General features: G+C 35.2%; 1 protein-coding gene across 1 annotated transcript in view; it reads left to right on the top strand.

The window, feature by feature from the left end:
- Nucleotides 1–18,587, top strand: part of LOC127630441 (serine-rich coiled-coil domain-containing protein 1-like) — a 118,490-nt gene that overhangs the window by 6,327 nt on the left and 93,576 nt on the right. Inside the window, exons 3-5 of the mRNA XM_052107960.1 lie at nucleotides 1,910–2,094; nucleotides 12,770–12,860; nucleotides 13,542–13,656. Coding sequence (XP_051963920.1) covers nucleotides 1,910–2,094; nucleotides 12,770–12,860; nucleotides 13,542–13,656 — 391 coding nt within the window. The remainder of the gene's footprint in view (nucleotides 1–1,909; nucleotides 2,095–12,769; nucleotides 12,861–13,541; nucleotides 13,657–18,587) is intronic.

Raw genomic sequence — 18,587 nt, 5'->3', positions numbered from 1 at the left:
TGTAACATTTCTAAGATACTGTCTTTGTGTACATAGCATCTTTGCCACATTTTATTTCCTTCAGCTTTTGACCTACAGCCTAATTTAAAGTCCGGCTGAGACTGGAAGTTACTGTAAACGATTGTTCATCAGCCAATAAAATAAAGCACTGAGTACACCCTGCAGCAAGGTGGTTTCCATATTTATTTTACCACTGTATTTGAATATTGTTTTCCATGAAACTACATTCCCAGTTCACATCTTGTGGGCCTTGTTGCCATTCAAAAGCATGCTCTTTTCTGTAACACTTTATAATAACTTTATCATTAAAGGGGTAGTTCATCCAAAGTGAAATTCTGTCATCATTAACTAATTATGTAGGCCATATTTGATGGCTCTAACTATGGATATTTTAAGCATTACATATATTTTTGACCTGTTAAGAATTATATACTGTGTATTTTAATCAAAAGTAATTATAATATCTCACTCTTTTCTGCGGCATTGTCCTTTCGTACTATGTAGAACTGCTTTATAATTCATTCATTGTCTTGGTGGGGGTAGGGTGTTATCTCCTTTATACAAATTTCTTCGTTTGGTCCTCCATTTTTTTTTGCAAAATTATATATTGTGGTGAGAGGTTTGGCCGACATAAAAAAAATGCATCTGCAGCATTAAAAAAAACTCCATGTCAACCGACCAGCAGTGATCTGAAGGAATCCGCAAGAGTTAATCAAGGCCAGTGTTTCCCAACCTTTTTTCAGTCAAGGCACTACTTTTGAGAATTTAAAAAATCTTGGTGCTCCCTAGTTGGGGAAAGGAGGGGACTAGTAATATAAAACATCTAAAAGTTTACAATAATCTTACCTAAATCTCACAAGGTACTACTTTCATCAATTCTTACCTCCTATAGTTTTATTCAGATGGAATGATTATTTTAGTGTACAACCTACTTTATAGCCCTTATCTTCAGTCAGTTGACATGCAATGAAGATGTTACTCCAAGACCATAGGAATTTCTCTCTTCTGTGAAACACGAAAGGAGATTTTAGGCTGATTGTTAGTCCCAGTCACTATTCAATTTCATGCATTCTGTTGTCCATACAATGAAGGTGAATGGTGACTGAGAGTTTTGCCTAACATCATCTTTTGAGTTCCACAGATGAAAGAAAATCATATGGGTCAGCTAAAACATAAAGTTGAGTAAGTGTTAACAGAATTTTCATTTTGGGTCAACTACCTTAAGTTGAATTTCAGTGGTATATAAAGTTGACAAAATGCACACAAAGAAATAACAGATCCTCAAAGAGGTGACGTCACTGCTACATTAATGATGATGTTGATTGGAAATAGATAATAATATGAACAATAAAGAGACAAGACAATGATATTTTGAATATTATGCATTTATTTTATTAATAATACAGTATGTATTTTATGTAAATCAGAAAATAGGTCTACTTATTATTAAAATGTCTGATTCACAAGTCAGAGAAATACCTATAGTCTATAAGTCAGATTGAGAAGAGACATGTATCAGGTGTATAACTGGATGAATAAGTCTGTTTTAAGAGTTTATTTTCACCCTGAAACAGTTCTGGTTGCATTATACACAAGTTTATGTGCAATGAACAAAAGGTAGTGAGGTTCCTCCATCATTTGATACACATTAAAGCTGACATAGGACACAATAAGCTATATATGTATAGCAGTAAATCACAACAACTGTAACTGTACATTTGAATTAATTGACTAAATAATTCAATGCATTTACATTACAGTTGATACCTAATTTAAATGTAATTATGTGATGCAATTAAATATGCATTTGAATGTGTAACATACATTAGATGTATAGTAATGTATAACATAGTTTCTGTTGATAAACTGTTGGCATGTCCATAATCAGTCTGTGGTGAATTCTTCCCAGTGTCCATGTGCAGCAGCGTAAGCCCGTACCATGAGGTGATGCGTATGGAGAGACGTCTACGGTCGGCCTCTGAAGGTGCAGGAGGACCCAGACTTCACCTCAGCCTCAGGGATCCTCACTGCATGGAGGGCAACAATTTATCCAAACAGAGAACCAGTTCCTCATCTTCCAAACTGTGTAGTCTGGTAAGAATATTGAACCTATAGACTATAAACCATAGTTCACCTCAAAATGAAAATGTTGTTATTTTTGCTTACTCTGATGCTAGACAGAACGCTAGGGACTAACAGCCTTAGTCGCCATTAAATTTGTTTTTTTCATTCAATAAAAGTGTATAGTGACTAAGGCTGTCAGTCTCTAACATCTCCTTTTGTGTCCTACAGAAAAAAGTCTGTAGAAAGGAACGATATAAGGGTGAGAAAATTAAACAATTAAAATTTTTGGGTGAAACAATCCTTTGAACTCATCTGATCAATAGACCAACCTGCTGTGTTTAAAGAGATAATTTTCATTTTTAGGTGAACTATCTCATTTTTTACTCACCCTCATGATGTCTCAGGTGTGTATGACTTTCTTTCAGCTCAGTAAGTCATTCAAATGCAAGTGAATGGAGATTTCTCTTTTAAAGCTTCAAAAATCACAGTCAGCATAAATGTCATCGGTATGACTCCAGCAGTTTAGCAGTCTTCTAAAGTGATAAGATCACTTTTAGTGTGAAGTACTTTTAAACTAAAAACCGTCACTCATATTGTATGTCAAGAGAGGGTGGAGTTCAAGCAGTTTCGTGTGACGTCTTCACATTGGAGACGTAATCTCATGTTCTCCACACGGTTGAGAGGATAAGCACACAAACACGCCATTGTGAGTAAAGAAACCAATAAATACAGATCTAAACCAACCAAGCTACTGTACTGTATTTCTCCTTCTCACTAGTAAACAGTACTGCTCTTACCGCTCTGGCGCCTGTGCATCAGTTCTCACGTATTTCAAATGCCAATGCAATTACATCACATGCGTACTGCTGCAGAACTAATGCATGATTTAGAGTTAAAAAAGTACATAAATATTTATATTTTTTGCACCAATAGCTATCGTGTCGCTTTAGAAGATATTCATTTAACAGCTAGAGTCGGATGGATGACGTTTATACTCGCTGTCTGATATTTGGAGCTTCAAAAGAGAAATCTCCATCTATTTTAAGAACCTACTGAGCTAAGATATTTTTCTTCAAATGTGTTCTGGTAAAGAAAGTCATATACACCTGGGATATCATGAGAGTGAGTATATAATGAGAGAATTTTCATTTTTGGGTGAACTATCACTTTAAGGTGGATCTGGTCAAAAATGAAATGCGAAGTCTTGCTGGGTTCCAGCATGTCTACAGAGGCAATGAGTGGTCACACTGAAATCAGCTTCTAACCTTGCATGACACTAGATTTTTTTCAACATTTAATCCGATATACATTTTATATGAGATGTTCATCAAATTCACATTTAAATAAATCTGACATGGTTGCGAAGGTTTTCATCCATGTAAGCGGCTGTCTTTGAAAACGTCTGGTGTAGACTTATTTTATTCTTTCACTGCATCCACTGATGGATTATATTGCCACCCAGCGATATAATCACAGTGCTTAATTAAAAAGACAAATCCTCTCACACCATTTTACCCAGCAGTTCAGCAGGGCTCAGTGGTCTCTTTCCATCTGCAGAAAGTTCCATTGCTTGAACTTAAGTATAGCTCTCTCTCACCCTATAGCTCTCTCTCATTCACACTTGGTAAATTCCAGAGGACATGAAGAAATATATGTACAGTAGGTCCTACATTTTTTTCATGTCCTATAGAGTTTATCAAGTTATTGTAGTTGCTGTAGAAGTTATTTTGTTACCACTTCAAATAAATACAGTATCAAAGATATTGTAGGGCTCATGAATGAATTAGAATGAATTAAGCTTGAATGAAATTTAAAGTACTGTGTGATCCCAACCCTTAAAGTCAGCAGGAAACCACATTCACAACCCATTTTACTGCCGTTATGTGGTGTATTTCCAAGTAAAAAATTTAATAAAAATGTTGGGTGGGAATTTATTTTATACTTTGGGAATTGACTGGATCAGCATTAGTGGGCATTACACACCAGAATGGAACCAGGTAGTTTGATGGGGCTGCAAAATAAGAAGGCTTTGTGATATTGGCTGAACAGGATAGTCGTGTTAAGTATAAACCTAAACCTAACCTAACCTAAAGTTATTAAAAAAAAAAAAAAAGTTTGTTGTATTTTAAAAAAAAATACAAAAATTCTAGAAACAATAGTGATTAAAGGGTCAGTTCACCCAAAAATTCTCTAATATTTTGCTCATACCATCCCAGATGTGTATGACTTTCTTTCTTCTGCTGAAAACAATCTCCATACAATATAAATTAATGTGTGCCAACATTTTGAAGCTCCAAAATCAAACGTGGGGTAGCGTATTTAGGGGTTTCAATGAAAGCTCGATAACTGGTTAGTTTAACGGTGTTGTGTTATGCTAATAGCTGTACTGTGTTTACAATATGGCGTTGGGAGGTTGCACATGCGCAGGACTTCCCGTGAACTTTCATCACCATAGCAACCAACACCAGTGATTTGTGATCTTGGTCAACACTAATGAAAACAGTTTCATTGATGCATATGAATGTTGCACAAATAAACAGTAATCAGTTAAAGTGCCCATATTCTCACGCTAATATATGTAGCGAATTTGGTATGATAAATGTACACTGCATGGGTTAAAGTGTTGTGTACATTACCATTATTTGTAAGGGAAACAGCATGTGTGAGCTAGGAATTAAACTGTCCTATTTCTACATTACTATGTAAGGAAATTTATAATGGAATCGGTCACGTTTGTCAACCGTTATAATTAATATAAATGACAAATAACTTAATTATTTGTGTGAATAAAATTCTCCACCATTAATATCTTAATACAACATCTCGTTGTATCAGCTCATAATTTCTACTGTAGGGAATTAGCTTTGATAAGAGAATTATGATTAATTCTCTTATTGGAGTAATATTATTTTCATGGCTTATTGACAATAAGACCAGCAGCAGAGGGAAGATATAGTCAGAGGAAAGAGAGTGAGTAAGAGGCGGGACATGTCTTTTAACTTCTTCTGGAGGTCCCTGCTCTCGAGTCTGGCTTAACCAATGAGAAAGGTGCAATTTCCAAGCGGGAAATGGTCCTTTGTTTGGAAGCTGACTCATTTGCATGATTGGGGTTAGTTTAAGCCCCTTTATGCTCTGATTAATATAGCAAGCATACAATGAATGCTGTCAGAATTATATATACCATTGCAGGGTGTCATTAATTTGGTAGGAAACATGATACTAAATAATTTTACATTAGCTTGTAGTCGTGTCATAAGTCATGCATAAAACAGTATACAGTACAAAAACACTTTATAAGACAGTAATGATCCTATACACAGTCTCCTGGGATATACATGTGAATTTATAGACAGTTTGTCTATAATTTATGAAGAAAAGTCTTTTGTTCTAGACTTTGATTCCATTTTTTATGGGGGAAAGATTGCTCTGGCATGCAGCTAACCTCCCCCACTTGGAATGTCACTGATGTCCACTAGTTGCTGGACCTTGTAAAGACAGTGTAAAGGCTTGATAATGATCAGTGGGAGAGCAGACATAACAGAGTCGGCTTGGGCCTACTTGGACCTTTGCTTGTTACAGTCTTGAGACATCTGTTGGCTTATTCTTTAAATAATGAATAATTGTGTTCTGATTGGTCCAAATCCTACAGTGGGCAAAATAAAAGTAATCCAGATGACTCTGGTGGTTAAATCCATATATTCTAAGGTGATTTGATAGGTGCGGGTGATAACAGATCAATATTTAAGTCCTTGAGTAAATTCTCCTCTATGCTCAATCAATTTCCACTTTCACTTTATCATTCTCCTTCTGTTTTTGGTGATTCACATCTATCTTGCATGTCACCCCCTAATGGGCAGGGAGAAGAATTTGTGACAAAAAATGACTTAAATATTCATCTGTTTCCCACCCACACCTATAATATTGTGTCTGAACAAATGGATTTAACCACTGCAGTCATATGGATTACTTTTATGCTCCCTTTTTATATAAATAAAATGCAGTGTGCAAGCTTATCTTTTGTTTTCTGGCTGCTTTGTGTTTTCTGGCACAAAAGCTGCTTTGTTTACCCGTTAAACTGTAATTAGTATAAGCAACATATAAACCTCAAAATTAAACATAGATATTATTATATGGTTACTATTACTAAAAGCAAGTTACCATATGGATACTACAGTAATGCTGCAGTATAACCATGGTTAATTGTATAAAAATGTGGTTACCATATGGTTACTACAGTTGTGGTTACTAGTTGTGGTTAATACAATATTACTACAGTAAATCCATGGAAAGTTTTCATAAGGATATCATTTATTAACGAGGATTAAAGATCATTATCATTGTTTTAACAACTCTGAATTTAAATAAACCTGTAAAAATTGTCACACAAGCCCATTATAATACATGTCACATCTAGGTTTGTCATTATTTGGTGTGAAGAACTCCAGATGCTGTTTTTCTGGAAAACTCAGGAAACCTCAGAAAAGCACTGCTCCCTATTTGAACGAGCGCTGTGACTGAAAGGGTGAGCGCTGTCTGACTGCTAGTGTATTTTAGCATTTTTGCGCATCAAGATGAGTAGAAGGAAAAAAAATTTCGGTGCCATGAAACTATTCGCATATAATATTTTTTTTCCACATCAAAGCTTATGAGATGCATTAATATTCATATCATCTAAATAATAATATCACTTTTTAAAACTTCAGAATCTATATTTTTATGTCAAAATTGATATTCTTGATTCCACATCAGTATCTGAAGTAGCGATACTTTAGTATCGATCTGCCCATCCCTACTTCACAGTTCTTCCTCAGTGTGTCTGGAACGTGCAGGGTGAGAAAATGACAAGTACACACATCTGAAGCTGAACTAACACAGGTACTCCACAGAAACAACTGATAATCTTGCTCGAAATGTTGTGTTTGTGCTTAGATTAAATCTCAACTGCATCTGGGAGAAACATTGTGCCAGTTTTTTTCCGTACTTTCTTTTTCTTTATGACTTTTTTGCAGTTTATTATCATTCAGTAACACACTGAGTGATTGATGTATGTCCTCCATGAAATCCTACAAGCTCTCCTAAAAATCCTAACAAGACAATGAAAGAATGAATGGACGAACACTGCAACAACAGCTGTGCTTACATGACAACGGAAGTAACGCCGTCATTTCACACCAAGCATCACGGGACGTAGGAAAAAGGTAGATGCATCAGCCCCCAGGAATGTGTATAAAGAAATTAAATAGGATTCATTTTGATTTCATGTTGACTAAAGGAATTTTGTTTTTGGTTCAATCCATAATGTGAAACAAAATGCACATATTTTGGCTAGCTTCCAACAAGATTTAAAGCATTTCTTTTGTTTCTGAATAATGTAGCCCGCAGCTTGAGGGCAAATTAATTGCACTTGTTTTCCACAAGCAAAGGAAACCTCCTCATCCTGTGTTATTGTTCTTTAATGCTTGCAAAGGTGCCACTGCTAATTTATCATCAGATCATGTGCCGTGCAAAATCTGTGAGTGAGGTTTGCCATAACTGTAGGCTGATTGGGGATTTCCACTTACATTATCCTGTTTGGCAGTTGTTCTCGGAAGAACCTATTTCCTAAAGGCAGCATGTCTTATCGAGGGCTTATCAACAGGAATCGGAAATCATAAGGAACTCGTGCTGCAGAATGTTTTGGGTGACACTTGGCCTGTTGTAGATTTGTCAAGATCCAGTTGTTGGTATGTTGTTGATCCAGTTTGATGCTGTGCCAGATACAGATGAGATATGTGAGCCCACATTCTAATTTCAGGATGAAACAGTTTTTTTAAGGAAAATCCTCTTCTCCTTGATCAAATTTGCTTAATATGCAGTGCAATCATGCTGTCGTCTATGGTTCAGAGAGAGGGCAGCTTTAGCATGGACAATCATTTGCAAGCACAATCCTGGATATGAGATCACACAAATAGCAACATTTGTCGAGCCATCGTCCATCTCTAAAAATTTGCAAACAATTAATTGTTGTCAAATTACGTTTGTGAACCAGCAGCCATATCACAAATTTGATGAAGTAACAGACAGATTTACTGAAGGCACTTATTTATCATTAATTTCCAAAGGTCGTGGCAAACATGTATTCCAGTCTTGTGATTTTTCCAGCATGGAAAAGTAATGGAAATTACTCTAAATCTAAAGTTTAGTATTAATATTATATAATAAGTTTAACTGCTAATATTAAATCTGTGGAGTGGTTAAATTTTTTTATTTTAATGACTTTTAGTGTGTGTAAATAAAAAATAAATGTCCTCTCACTTTCAACTGCTTTTATTTTCAGCAAACTTAACGTGTGTAAATATTTGAATGAACATAAAAAGATTAAACGACTAAGACATAAACAGAAGTTTCACCGACATGTGACTAACAGAAATGGAATGTTTCCCTTAAAAAAAAAAAAGTAACAGTCAGTATCTCCACCAAGGCACTTGCAAGTTCCTGGACATTTCTGGGGGGAATGGCCATAGCCCTCACTCTCCAATCCAACATGTCCCAGACATGCTCAATGGGATTGAGATCTGGGCTCTTCGCTGGACATGGCAGAACACTGACATTCCTGTCTTGCATGAAATCAACGCACAGTGTTGAGATTGCCTGTGATGAAAACAAGCTCTGTCCGATGATTCTTTGACACCGCCCCAGACCATGACGGACACTAAAATTTTTCTACGTGCGTTTTCATTTATTTCTCCACTGCTGTACGATCTTTTTAAACAGACCGCAGGAAAAGGGAAGTGTTCAATTGTCAAAGTTACAATTTGTAGTCGTGTTTTCTAAAGGAAAGTATGCCATTTGCTGGTTTGGGTATTCCTCAAAATTTGAGTATCTACATTAATTTCCCATTTCTGTAATCTTTGGCCAACATACTTGTGAGTCACCTAAGAATGTATTGAAAATTGGCTTTGCCTTCTGTAGCTCAATTTGCATCAATATGTTATTGGTTTGATAGAGCCTTAATTGTTTTTTGTTTGCAATCAACCTTCGTATTGTTTGAGCAGGAGGCTTTGGACTTGCTGTTGAATGAAACATTTGTCAGAAGCCAGTGTTGGTTAGCTTTATGTGCCTAAAGCCCTTGTGTTTCAATTATGAGGGAGCCTTCTTATTGAATCAAGTTATGCTTTGCTCAAAAGGTTGTGGTGGCCCAGCATTTCGTCTAGACTTCAAATGAGGCATTATTTGAAATGATTCGTTAATGTTATTTTGATTGTTTAATCGAAATTGTCTCTGCAGGTTCATTGCATGATTTAAAACCAGAACAATCCAGCAATACTGATAGAGACATAGGTTAGAATATGGTACTCGTCAAATCCATATCCCACTCTCCTATTTTCTTTCCACCATTTCCTTGTCATCTCAACACTTTTTCTAAAAAATAACCCAATTTTGCCATACAAAGCCCAAACTCAGTTTCTACATCAATGGTGGACCTAATTAAAATGGCTTCAAAGTTTTTTTGATTGTCCCACCAAATGTGGATTGCAAAATAATTTCTCACTTTTTTTCTTTTTTTTTTCTTTTCTCTTTCTCTGAATATCAGAATGTTTCATCTGTCACTGGACAGATCATAGTCTAAGAGATCTGATCTCAATTTAAATACCTGCATTTTGATTAAAATTTTGCCTTTTGTGATGTAGAATTGTGCAAATATGTTTTCTCAATCTTATTTGGCTTCTGTAAGCAGCGCAGATTGCTTCTAAATGTCTCATGTCTGAGGGTGGATCCTTACATATCCTACAAATGTGTTAACCTGTTATTTTTGTTCCTGAAATAGAGTGCTTCTATATGTTTATTTTCTCACATGGATGCGTTTCAAGCGATTACTGAAATACCAAAAGAGGAAAAGTTGTTTACATTGCGACTGAACAGTTTTAACCTTTTTGACAAGGGCCACAGGATACCTCATTTAATGAGTAAAGTATGTTTTCTCTCGATGTTGACATGAAAAGATCAGAAAAATTATTCGTAACGTCGAGAGGTAGAGAATGAGTCACACCAAATGTCAGCTCTCCGTCATCTCCTCAATCCCTTGGAAATAAGATCGAGAAAAAAGACCATCATCTCTTGCACTGACAGTTCATTTTTCTTTGAGGTCTAGTCATCTACAACTGTCTATAGTTTTGAAAATGTTATTGTTTTTTCATCTTTATTTAATTTTGTTTGCTGGTTTTAAATTACAATTCAGCTTTATTTTTTATTTTTGGAAAATATCTGTTTTTAGTGTTTAGTTTCAGTATAGTTCTAGTAGTCATGTCATTACTATTATTTGAATAGTGCTTTTTACAACGAACATTTTTTTCAATGCAGCTTGACTGAAAATCATGCCTTTTAATGTCTTAAAGCCCCTAGTGAACAGCTTTATAATTCTAGTTTTCTCTTGGCAGCACAAGTTGTTGCATCTGCCTGATGGCACACCCCACACTTGATCAGAAACGGCACTCTCAAAAAACAATACAATCAGAGTTTAAGTTCAAAGATTTATTTGTCAAATTCATAATGCAGTCCGCTGCAGTACATGCAGACAAAGAAATGCACTATTTGCCCTTGCTGCTACATTTAGCAGTAAATTGTATATACTATCTCCAGGGCTTTTATGATTCAGCAGCATGGACTGGATAAGTTTAGATATTCAGCACCAGAGATAAACTAGTTGCTGTACTTGGCAGCATTTAAGTTTGCTAAGTTCAAGGAATAGGATCTTTTGAATTATACTCAAAAGTTTTGTTTGAGGCCATTTGTATCCACTAAAGTAGACTTATATCCACAATGTTGTCTTTACAACATTTCATGAAGGCTGCAGCTCCTTTATTTGTTGTAAACACATTATTTGTTGCTACTGTACACCCTAGTTAAATATTGTGGTGCCAATGATTTCAGATTTTCCGGTCCCTAAATGTCACATGCAAAATGGGAACTGCTAATGATAATAACTTCGGTGACTATTAATTGTTAACGGATTGATTAAGAACATTAGCGTAATTATGCGCAAACACTACCTGTGTTTGGACCTTTATGTTTTACAAGGACGTTTATGAGTCATTACTTATTATACTGTTCCTCTTTTAATATATATAAATACGGTGTTTAAGCAGGTATCTTGCCCTTCATCAATACATGCTTAATAAGCTCATTACAATAGTGATACATTATATTCATTTTGTCATTTGGCATTGTAATATTTCACAGAGGAAAAGGCCACACCATTTCACATCCTGTAAGTCTTAATTTGGTGCCCAGTGACCCTTTAATTTCTTGCAAAGTCAAAGTCAAGGCACTTTTCTGTTCGGATGCACTATCCAGTTCTGTCTTGCTTAATTAGCCGCAGAGCTGGACTTTTCCATTTTAATGGGACATAAAAGCTGCACTTTTGCCGTTTTGTCCATTACATGCACTTTTAAATAAGATTATCCTTAAAAACTCATAGTAGAGCTCGTCTGAGTCTTTGTTAGCTTTTATTTTTTTGTCAAACCTGTGTGTGAGAATGGGCTAACTTGTTTTATTTATATTTCTCAAAAATGTATAAAGGGATATCTCTCCCAAAAATGAAAAGTCTGTCACTATCTGCTCACCCATACGGTGTTACAAACCCAAAAATTATTTATTTCTTCTGTAAAAAAAATACAAAATAAATTTTGTAGAATGTAAGCTTCAAGTCACCATTCACTTTCTTTTTATGAAAAGAAGATGCAATGAAACTGAATTGGCCTGCCATCTTTTTTTGTGTTCTATGGAAGAAAGAAAGTCATGATGGTTTGGAACAACAAAACGGTAAGTAAATGATATAATTTTAGCTTTTTGGTCAACTGTTCCTTTAAATCATAAAAGCTGTTTTTTCCATACTACACACAAGATGGCAGTACGACACTTTGAAGAGCATCAGCAAAAGGCTTGCAAAAGACATTTGGTTTGAGTGATATCCACATATCCTGCTCCTTGAACACACTGTGGAATTTTTAACACCTTATAGTTGGATGCGAAAAAAGGTTGCTGTGGAGGCGGTCTCTTTGAATCAAACTAAATCCTCTTTTGTCATCTCTGTTTAACAAGCTGACATTGAAACACAGCTGGAGGTTTGTGCTGAATTTAAGAAAGTCATTAGTCATCAGTACCTGGCAAATAAATGTTTTAAAGTGGTGCAGTATCTAACTAAATATTGTCACAAATTAGCAAAATAGCTATCTTTTAGAGTCTGACTACCTAGCAAATAATTCTGGGTGCAAAAGTTTGGGATCGCTTGTGAAAATGGAAAATGTGTCTAATTTTATTCACATTTTATTTTTCATTACAAATTATATTATCAGTATAACAATTTGATTGTAAATAACATTTTTCAGTTTTACATACATTTCAGAATTTCTTAGTATTTTGTTTGCCCTGCTTATCATTAATCATATGGTATGGACTTAACCTGATGATTCATGATCTAAAAATTTTCTTCTTCAATAGAAGCAAGGAATCCTAACCTCTCATATAAAGGAGTTATATGTCACAAATGTATTTATTTGATAAATAGTGAAGAATCTTAAATGGTTCATGTTTTTTGTTTTTCCTTTTTTTTTTAACATTATAGCACCTTTTGTTTTACTTATCAAGGTTTTCAGTGTGGACATTTGGCCCTTACTGTATGTGTTTGACCTTGATCCTTGCATGATAAAGGTTTTTTACTTTACAGGATGTTTTGAATCATTTTGGCTCTTCGGAGCTGGATGAAGATGACCTGATGCTGGATCTTGACCTCTTGGATGACCAGCGACCTCACCATGGTATGTTTTTACTAGATTCCAGCTACTCTCTCCTTTTACTTCAGACTCTCGAACACACGTCATGGCATTTGTCTCTAATTCATATTCATGTTGTTCAGTCTTGTTGTAGGAATTACACACTCTTTAAATGGCTGGATCGCTCGAAGAAATTATTTTTGCAGTAGATCATAAAAAGATGAGACCTACTTTCCTTTCCTGCTCTTTAGCCGGAAAGCTTTTAGATTTTAATACCTTGTAAAATGTTACCCCATAAATTTATGCACCCATACTATGTGTATTAGACATGCAGTCCTGTTAATTTTCCTAATATTCTGATCTATCAGGAGGATTTACATCAGCACATGCAATGCTACATGTTAACATGCACCAAAGACAACCCCTCTAGACACATAAACACTGCAGATGTCATTGCTGATATTCGCTAAAGCAGTTCTATTGCATGATAAATGTATAGCGTAGTGCCTTTGCTTGATAGTATTCAAAGACTTTGTTATGAACTTCCCCTGGAGATTGGATTTTAGACTCCAAGTTTTGTATGTATTGTAGTCATAGAACCTCATTAAATCATTTCATCACATATTAATGACATTCCCATTTCTTTGGTAGCATTGAAATCTCATTTGAAAGAAAATGAGAAAGCGGATAGTTTTGTGGTCACTTGGACTTTGTTTACTATTACAGCTTCACGGGAGGATTCCAGTCAGTCCCTTGCATCGTTTCTAAACCTGCTGCCCTCACCCATGGAGGCCCCCATGGAGCGGACCTCTGGAAGAGAGCCCAGGGAGCCCCCCCACAGGTATCGTTGCCTCTCCAGAGCTTCTCTATAAACCACTCGGTCACACTGCAACATGTTTTGACAGGGAGACTAATATAACATACACACTTCAATGACACAGTAAAGATGTTCACATTGTTGCAAACCACTCAATGGTTATCTAAGGCTAAATTCCCCATTCTGTTTGCAACCCATTTAACATTCGCAGTGTGACATATTTCTGTCTGAAAGTCTGCAGGATATTCTATGAGTAAATGTAGTGCAGAACTTGATTTTATACATTGGGAATTTATTTGATTGTAAAAAAATAGGCATTAAATACTAGAATGGAGTCTGATAACTGATGGAGAAGGGATGAAATGTGAGATTTGTGATGTCAATGGAAAATAAATAAATCTTCATAGGTGGAACAAGTATAGTGCACGATAAAGAATATACATTAAGTAAATGGGGTCAATTTTGTTTTCATATTGACTTTAACAATTAAAGATGAAGAGTGTCATTTCTCTGTAAGTTTAATTGTAAGAGTGTAATTTTTCAAAACAGCTTTGCTAAAATGTTGCCCTTTTTATTTAACAAACAAATGCAGTAGGTCTGCCCCCAACTGACGGCATTGGTTGCATCAGTGTTGTTGTGTCAGGCTGGACAGGTCGCTCAAAACAAACTTTTCAAGGAATTTTTGTAAAGCCACAGAGCCATCGTGTTTACAGTTTTCAAGAAAATTAACCTGAGAATGTCTTGCTTTTAGTTGTCCCTGCATATTCAGCTGGGATAAGAGAAACAATTTTTACACCAAAAAAGTTACACACTTCAGCTTTTAAAGGTTTTTAAACTTTTTTTTATTTTTTAAATGTATACACAAACTGCTGATAACTGTCATTAAATAATGAGAATGAAGTTGTCAGAACTGCTGGGTAGGGAAGTTATTCAATTCATATTTGTCCTAAATCATCTTAATTGTTAGTTAGGAAACATTTAGCACTTTAGCACTATGGTGAAATCTCTAATGTAATTACTTGTGTAATTTTCAATTAGTTCCTTGTAATGGGGGAAATCAGTATCACAGTTGGGTAAGTAAACCCATCAAAAGCCTTTCTAGAGAGGTTAAGTCTTTCACTGATAAGAAAAACATGAATGTTGTTTGCCTTCTAAATTTGCCAGTTAAGTTAAGTGTATTAGAATGGATTCAAAGTAATCTATGCGTTAGTTTGTGCAAGATGTTATACTGTATATAGACCAGTAATTCTCACTGGTTTTCCTTCCAAATTTTTGCTTTGGACATTGAGTGGAAAATCAACACAGTTGATAATAGAATAGTAAACAATAAGACCTTAAAGGGTGAGTCAGAGAAAATCACATAGTGTATGATTGGTACCAACACTGATTTCTTACCCTTCGAATGGGATTCCATCTAGTCGGAGGATATCAAACATGTTTGATATTTTTAAACCCGACTTTCCACGACTACTAGAGGAAATCTCGTAGTGTATGGTGCTGCGTGACTGAAATCTCAAGTCATACGGTGATCAGCCAAAAGGAATCGAGCATGCAGTGGCTACGAAGCTCATAAAATGGAAATTGCGCACAAACACTCAAGTGGAGTTTAACTTTTTGTAAGGTGCACTGGTTGTTTAGATCAGTTTTACTATCAGATATTAATATTTATTAATTATTAATTAAATTAAATAATAGAATTGAACTTTGACAAGAGAAAAATGATAGTAAGTGACTGATCAAGTCTCATAAAATTCTACCCTGAAGATTGAGAATCTTGATTAATAATCAAAAAGGGAAGAAGCTAATCAAATTATTGCCATACGAATCCAACAGTAATCTGGTTACAGTTGGCTTCTAACAACAACAATTTAACAATACTGAAGTAATACGGGAGTTCTTGACGTGGCAGAGGCTGGCTTACACAAATATTCAAACAAACAACTAGAAGTACTTCTTAACAAGATTTATTATAATCAAACAGCACTGAACTATACTATATGAATATAACACAAAAACATAACATGGAAATCCTAACTAAATTGTGGAGCTATATGCTTGTGTGTGTGGGTGTGGGGGTGGGGGTGGGTGTGACTAGATTCGGAAACAAAGACACAAAATAGCGGATTAAACTAAAAATGTAGGATCAGTTTCAACATTGAGAACTAGGTTCAAAATGGCGAACTGAATTCAAAATGGAAACCAGTTTCAAAATGGAGGATTAGATCATAAAGGGCGGAGCCAATGATTATTTGAATGTGTAGGGAAAGAAAGATGGCTGGATCAGATCCGGAGCAACGGAGCTAATGCCACGTGCGGGTGGTAATATGCAAATCGATGTATTTCTGTAATCGATGACGTCGATGAATCGTCCCTGCCCTACCGGCAAGTGTCTGATGCTTACTATTTTAAAATCTGTTTTTAAACCGATTTTAAAAGTTGTTGTTGTTGTGTAATCCAGCCTTTAGGTAGAATGTTAGGGATTCACATCCTCAGTTACAATTCACTGTCATTGTATGGAGTGAAAAAATGTAAATGGTGACTGAGGCCTAACAATCTCCTTACTTACTCATCATCATGTTGTTCCAAATGATGACACAAACTTCTTTTTGTGAGAACTATCCTTTTAAAATCAAACAATTACATTTTTGTGCAATTAATATTAATATGAAAAAAGTTAATTATCAATTTATCTTGGCAGCCAGTAACTCACATTGTGGTTTGTACACACCATGTTTGATGAACTTGTATTTATACCTCCTAATTATGGGCAATTAAGTAGTTGGTTGTATTTTATTATTTGCAGTTAGCAATGTTTTTTCACAGCTGTCATTGACCCTATCAACAAATATGTGACCCATTTTTAGGTTGTGACCTACCAATTGACAACCACTATATTGACATAAAAAAATGCTATTGAGGCTTCATAATTGTTTTAACAGAAGCACAACATTAGCCTTGCAACTCTGAGGGGAATAGACCAAATTAATGTATAGACTTGATTTGAGGCATTTTTGAAAAAATTAGTTCATGGACTAGCAAGTTACTTACAGCATTCAGATGCTAATGAACTTGCTAAGTTACTGATTTTGACTTCTGATTAATTGGATTTATATGGTTCTGTATACTTTTATTCAGTGGGTGCAAGTCCTATTTCCACCACTATATTGCATCTTGTTTCCTAAACAATCAAACTTTCACTGGATGGAGTGGCATAAGCATTCATCTCGCCAGTGGTTTGTACATTTAGATAATGTTCTCTTAAAAGCTGAAACTGAAAGTCTGCTCTGACGAGCGAGAGAGCGAGAGAGAGCGCAAATTATAGCATGGAAATTAGCCTAGAAAATGTAAAACATTTCCTGACCTTATAATTATTTGTACAGTTTTTAGAGCATGACCCCAAATTGACTGGGTTTATTTTGAAATTATTATAGGATGTACTCTAAACGTCTGCTTGTTAACTACATTGAATAAGTGATTAATAATTAATTATCCACACAAGTGGAAGGTTTGAAGTTTAAAATCAACAGTGTAATTATTACCTTGAATTTCAGCAAGGTTATGGAAATGACATAAACCTATATTGGAAAATAACATTTAATCATATATTTAGAGGATGCCCTAAAATAGACTGGGTTTATTTTAAAATTAATACAGAATATACTCTCAAACTGCTACATTTTAAAGGAATAGTTAACCCAAAAATATGATGACTTGCATTGTTTTTAGTGCTAAACAGCACAATTTCTTGTGTGAACACAAACGCTCATGAAGATGCAACGTCAATATTTGGACTGAAATTACTTATTGTTGGTTCTTTCTTGCCAAAATTCATCACAGGCCTTCAGAAGACTTGGAATATGAAGCTTGAGTCGCATTGATATCTTTCATGATACTTTTGGGTCTTAAAAGATTTGGGTCTTAAAAGTAAGCTGCTGTAAACAGCCATTGTATTTGAAAGATGGACCTGGATATCGCTCTTTTTTGTTCTTCATAAGAAAGAAAGTCCTATGGGTGTGAAATGACATGAGGGTGAGTAAATTATGATCGAATTTTCATTTTTGGGTGATCTATTCCTCTAACTGCATATAATGTGATTAATTGTTGATAATTAATTGTAAGGTTTTAAAGCAACACTGCAGTGCAAAACTAGAAATATTACCTTGAATTGCAGAAAGATAATGATAATTACATTTCCAAACATGTATTGAGATAATTAGAGCATTTCCCAAAATACACTGGGTTTATTTTGAAATCATTACTAATTTTAGGATACTCTAAAACTGCATGTTCACTACATGTTACAAGTAATTTAAATGTTTTTTTTTTTTTACACAAGTAGAGGCTTTAATATTTAAAACCAACACCTCAGTGCCAAAGAAAATATTACCTTGAATTGCAGAAAGGTTATGAGAATTACATTTCTAGACCTACACTGGGATATGACATTTTATTGTAAATTTGAGCTACCGAATGCCTCATAAAAGCCATGCTGCTTCCAGAACACGTATTTTCGCCTTGTCAGCAGGTGGTGATTGAATGACCTTGTCTTGATGTCTTTGACATAGTTTTGAATGAGATTTCTACTCCGTAGCCCCGCAAGTCAGTGTTATTTTGGTTTATGTTGCATCCGAAGAATCTCTTTATGCATTTTCTGAATTTATGGCACCCTGAGAATTTGTTCTGTTTTCATCAATGTTAATGATCTCACATCGTGTACTATGATACAAACTTGTGATCGACAAGGTTTATTCTTTTCATTGTCACCCTGGTTTACGCTATTTATTCAGCCATAACTGGTTTCATTATTAATTGTTTGTCACTTGGCATGGTGTAGTAGCAGTAGAGAGAACATTTAAAGTTCATCCAAAAGTGAAAATGTTTTTATTTTTTATTTACTCCCCCCCTCGTGTCATTTCAAACCTGTTTGCTGTTTTTTTTTCAGTGGAAGCAAGGCT

Source organism: Xyrauchen texanus, chromosome 37, assembly GCF_025860055.1.
Source record: "Xyrauchen texanus isolate HMW12.3.18 chromosome 37, RBS_HiC_50CHRs, whole genome shotgun sequence".
Classification (NCBI taxonomy): Eukaryota; Metazoa; Chordata; class Actinopteri; order Cypriniformes; family Catostomidae; genus Xyrauchen; species Xyrauchen texanus.
The sequence above is the reverse complement of the archived record's forward strand: the minus strand, read 5'-3'. Positions and strand labels throughout refer to the sequence as shown.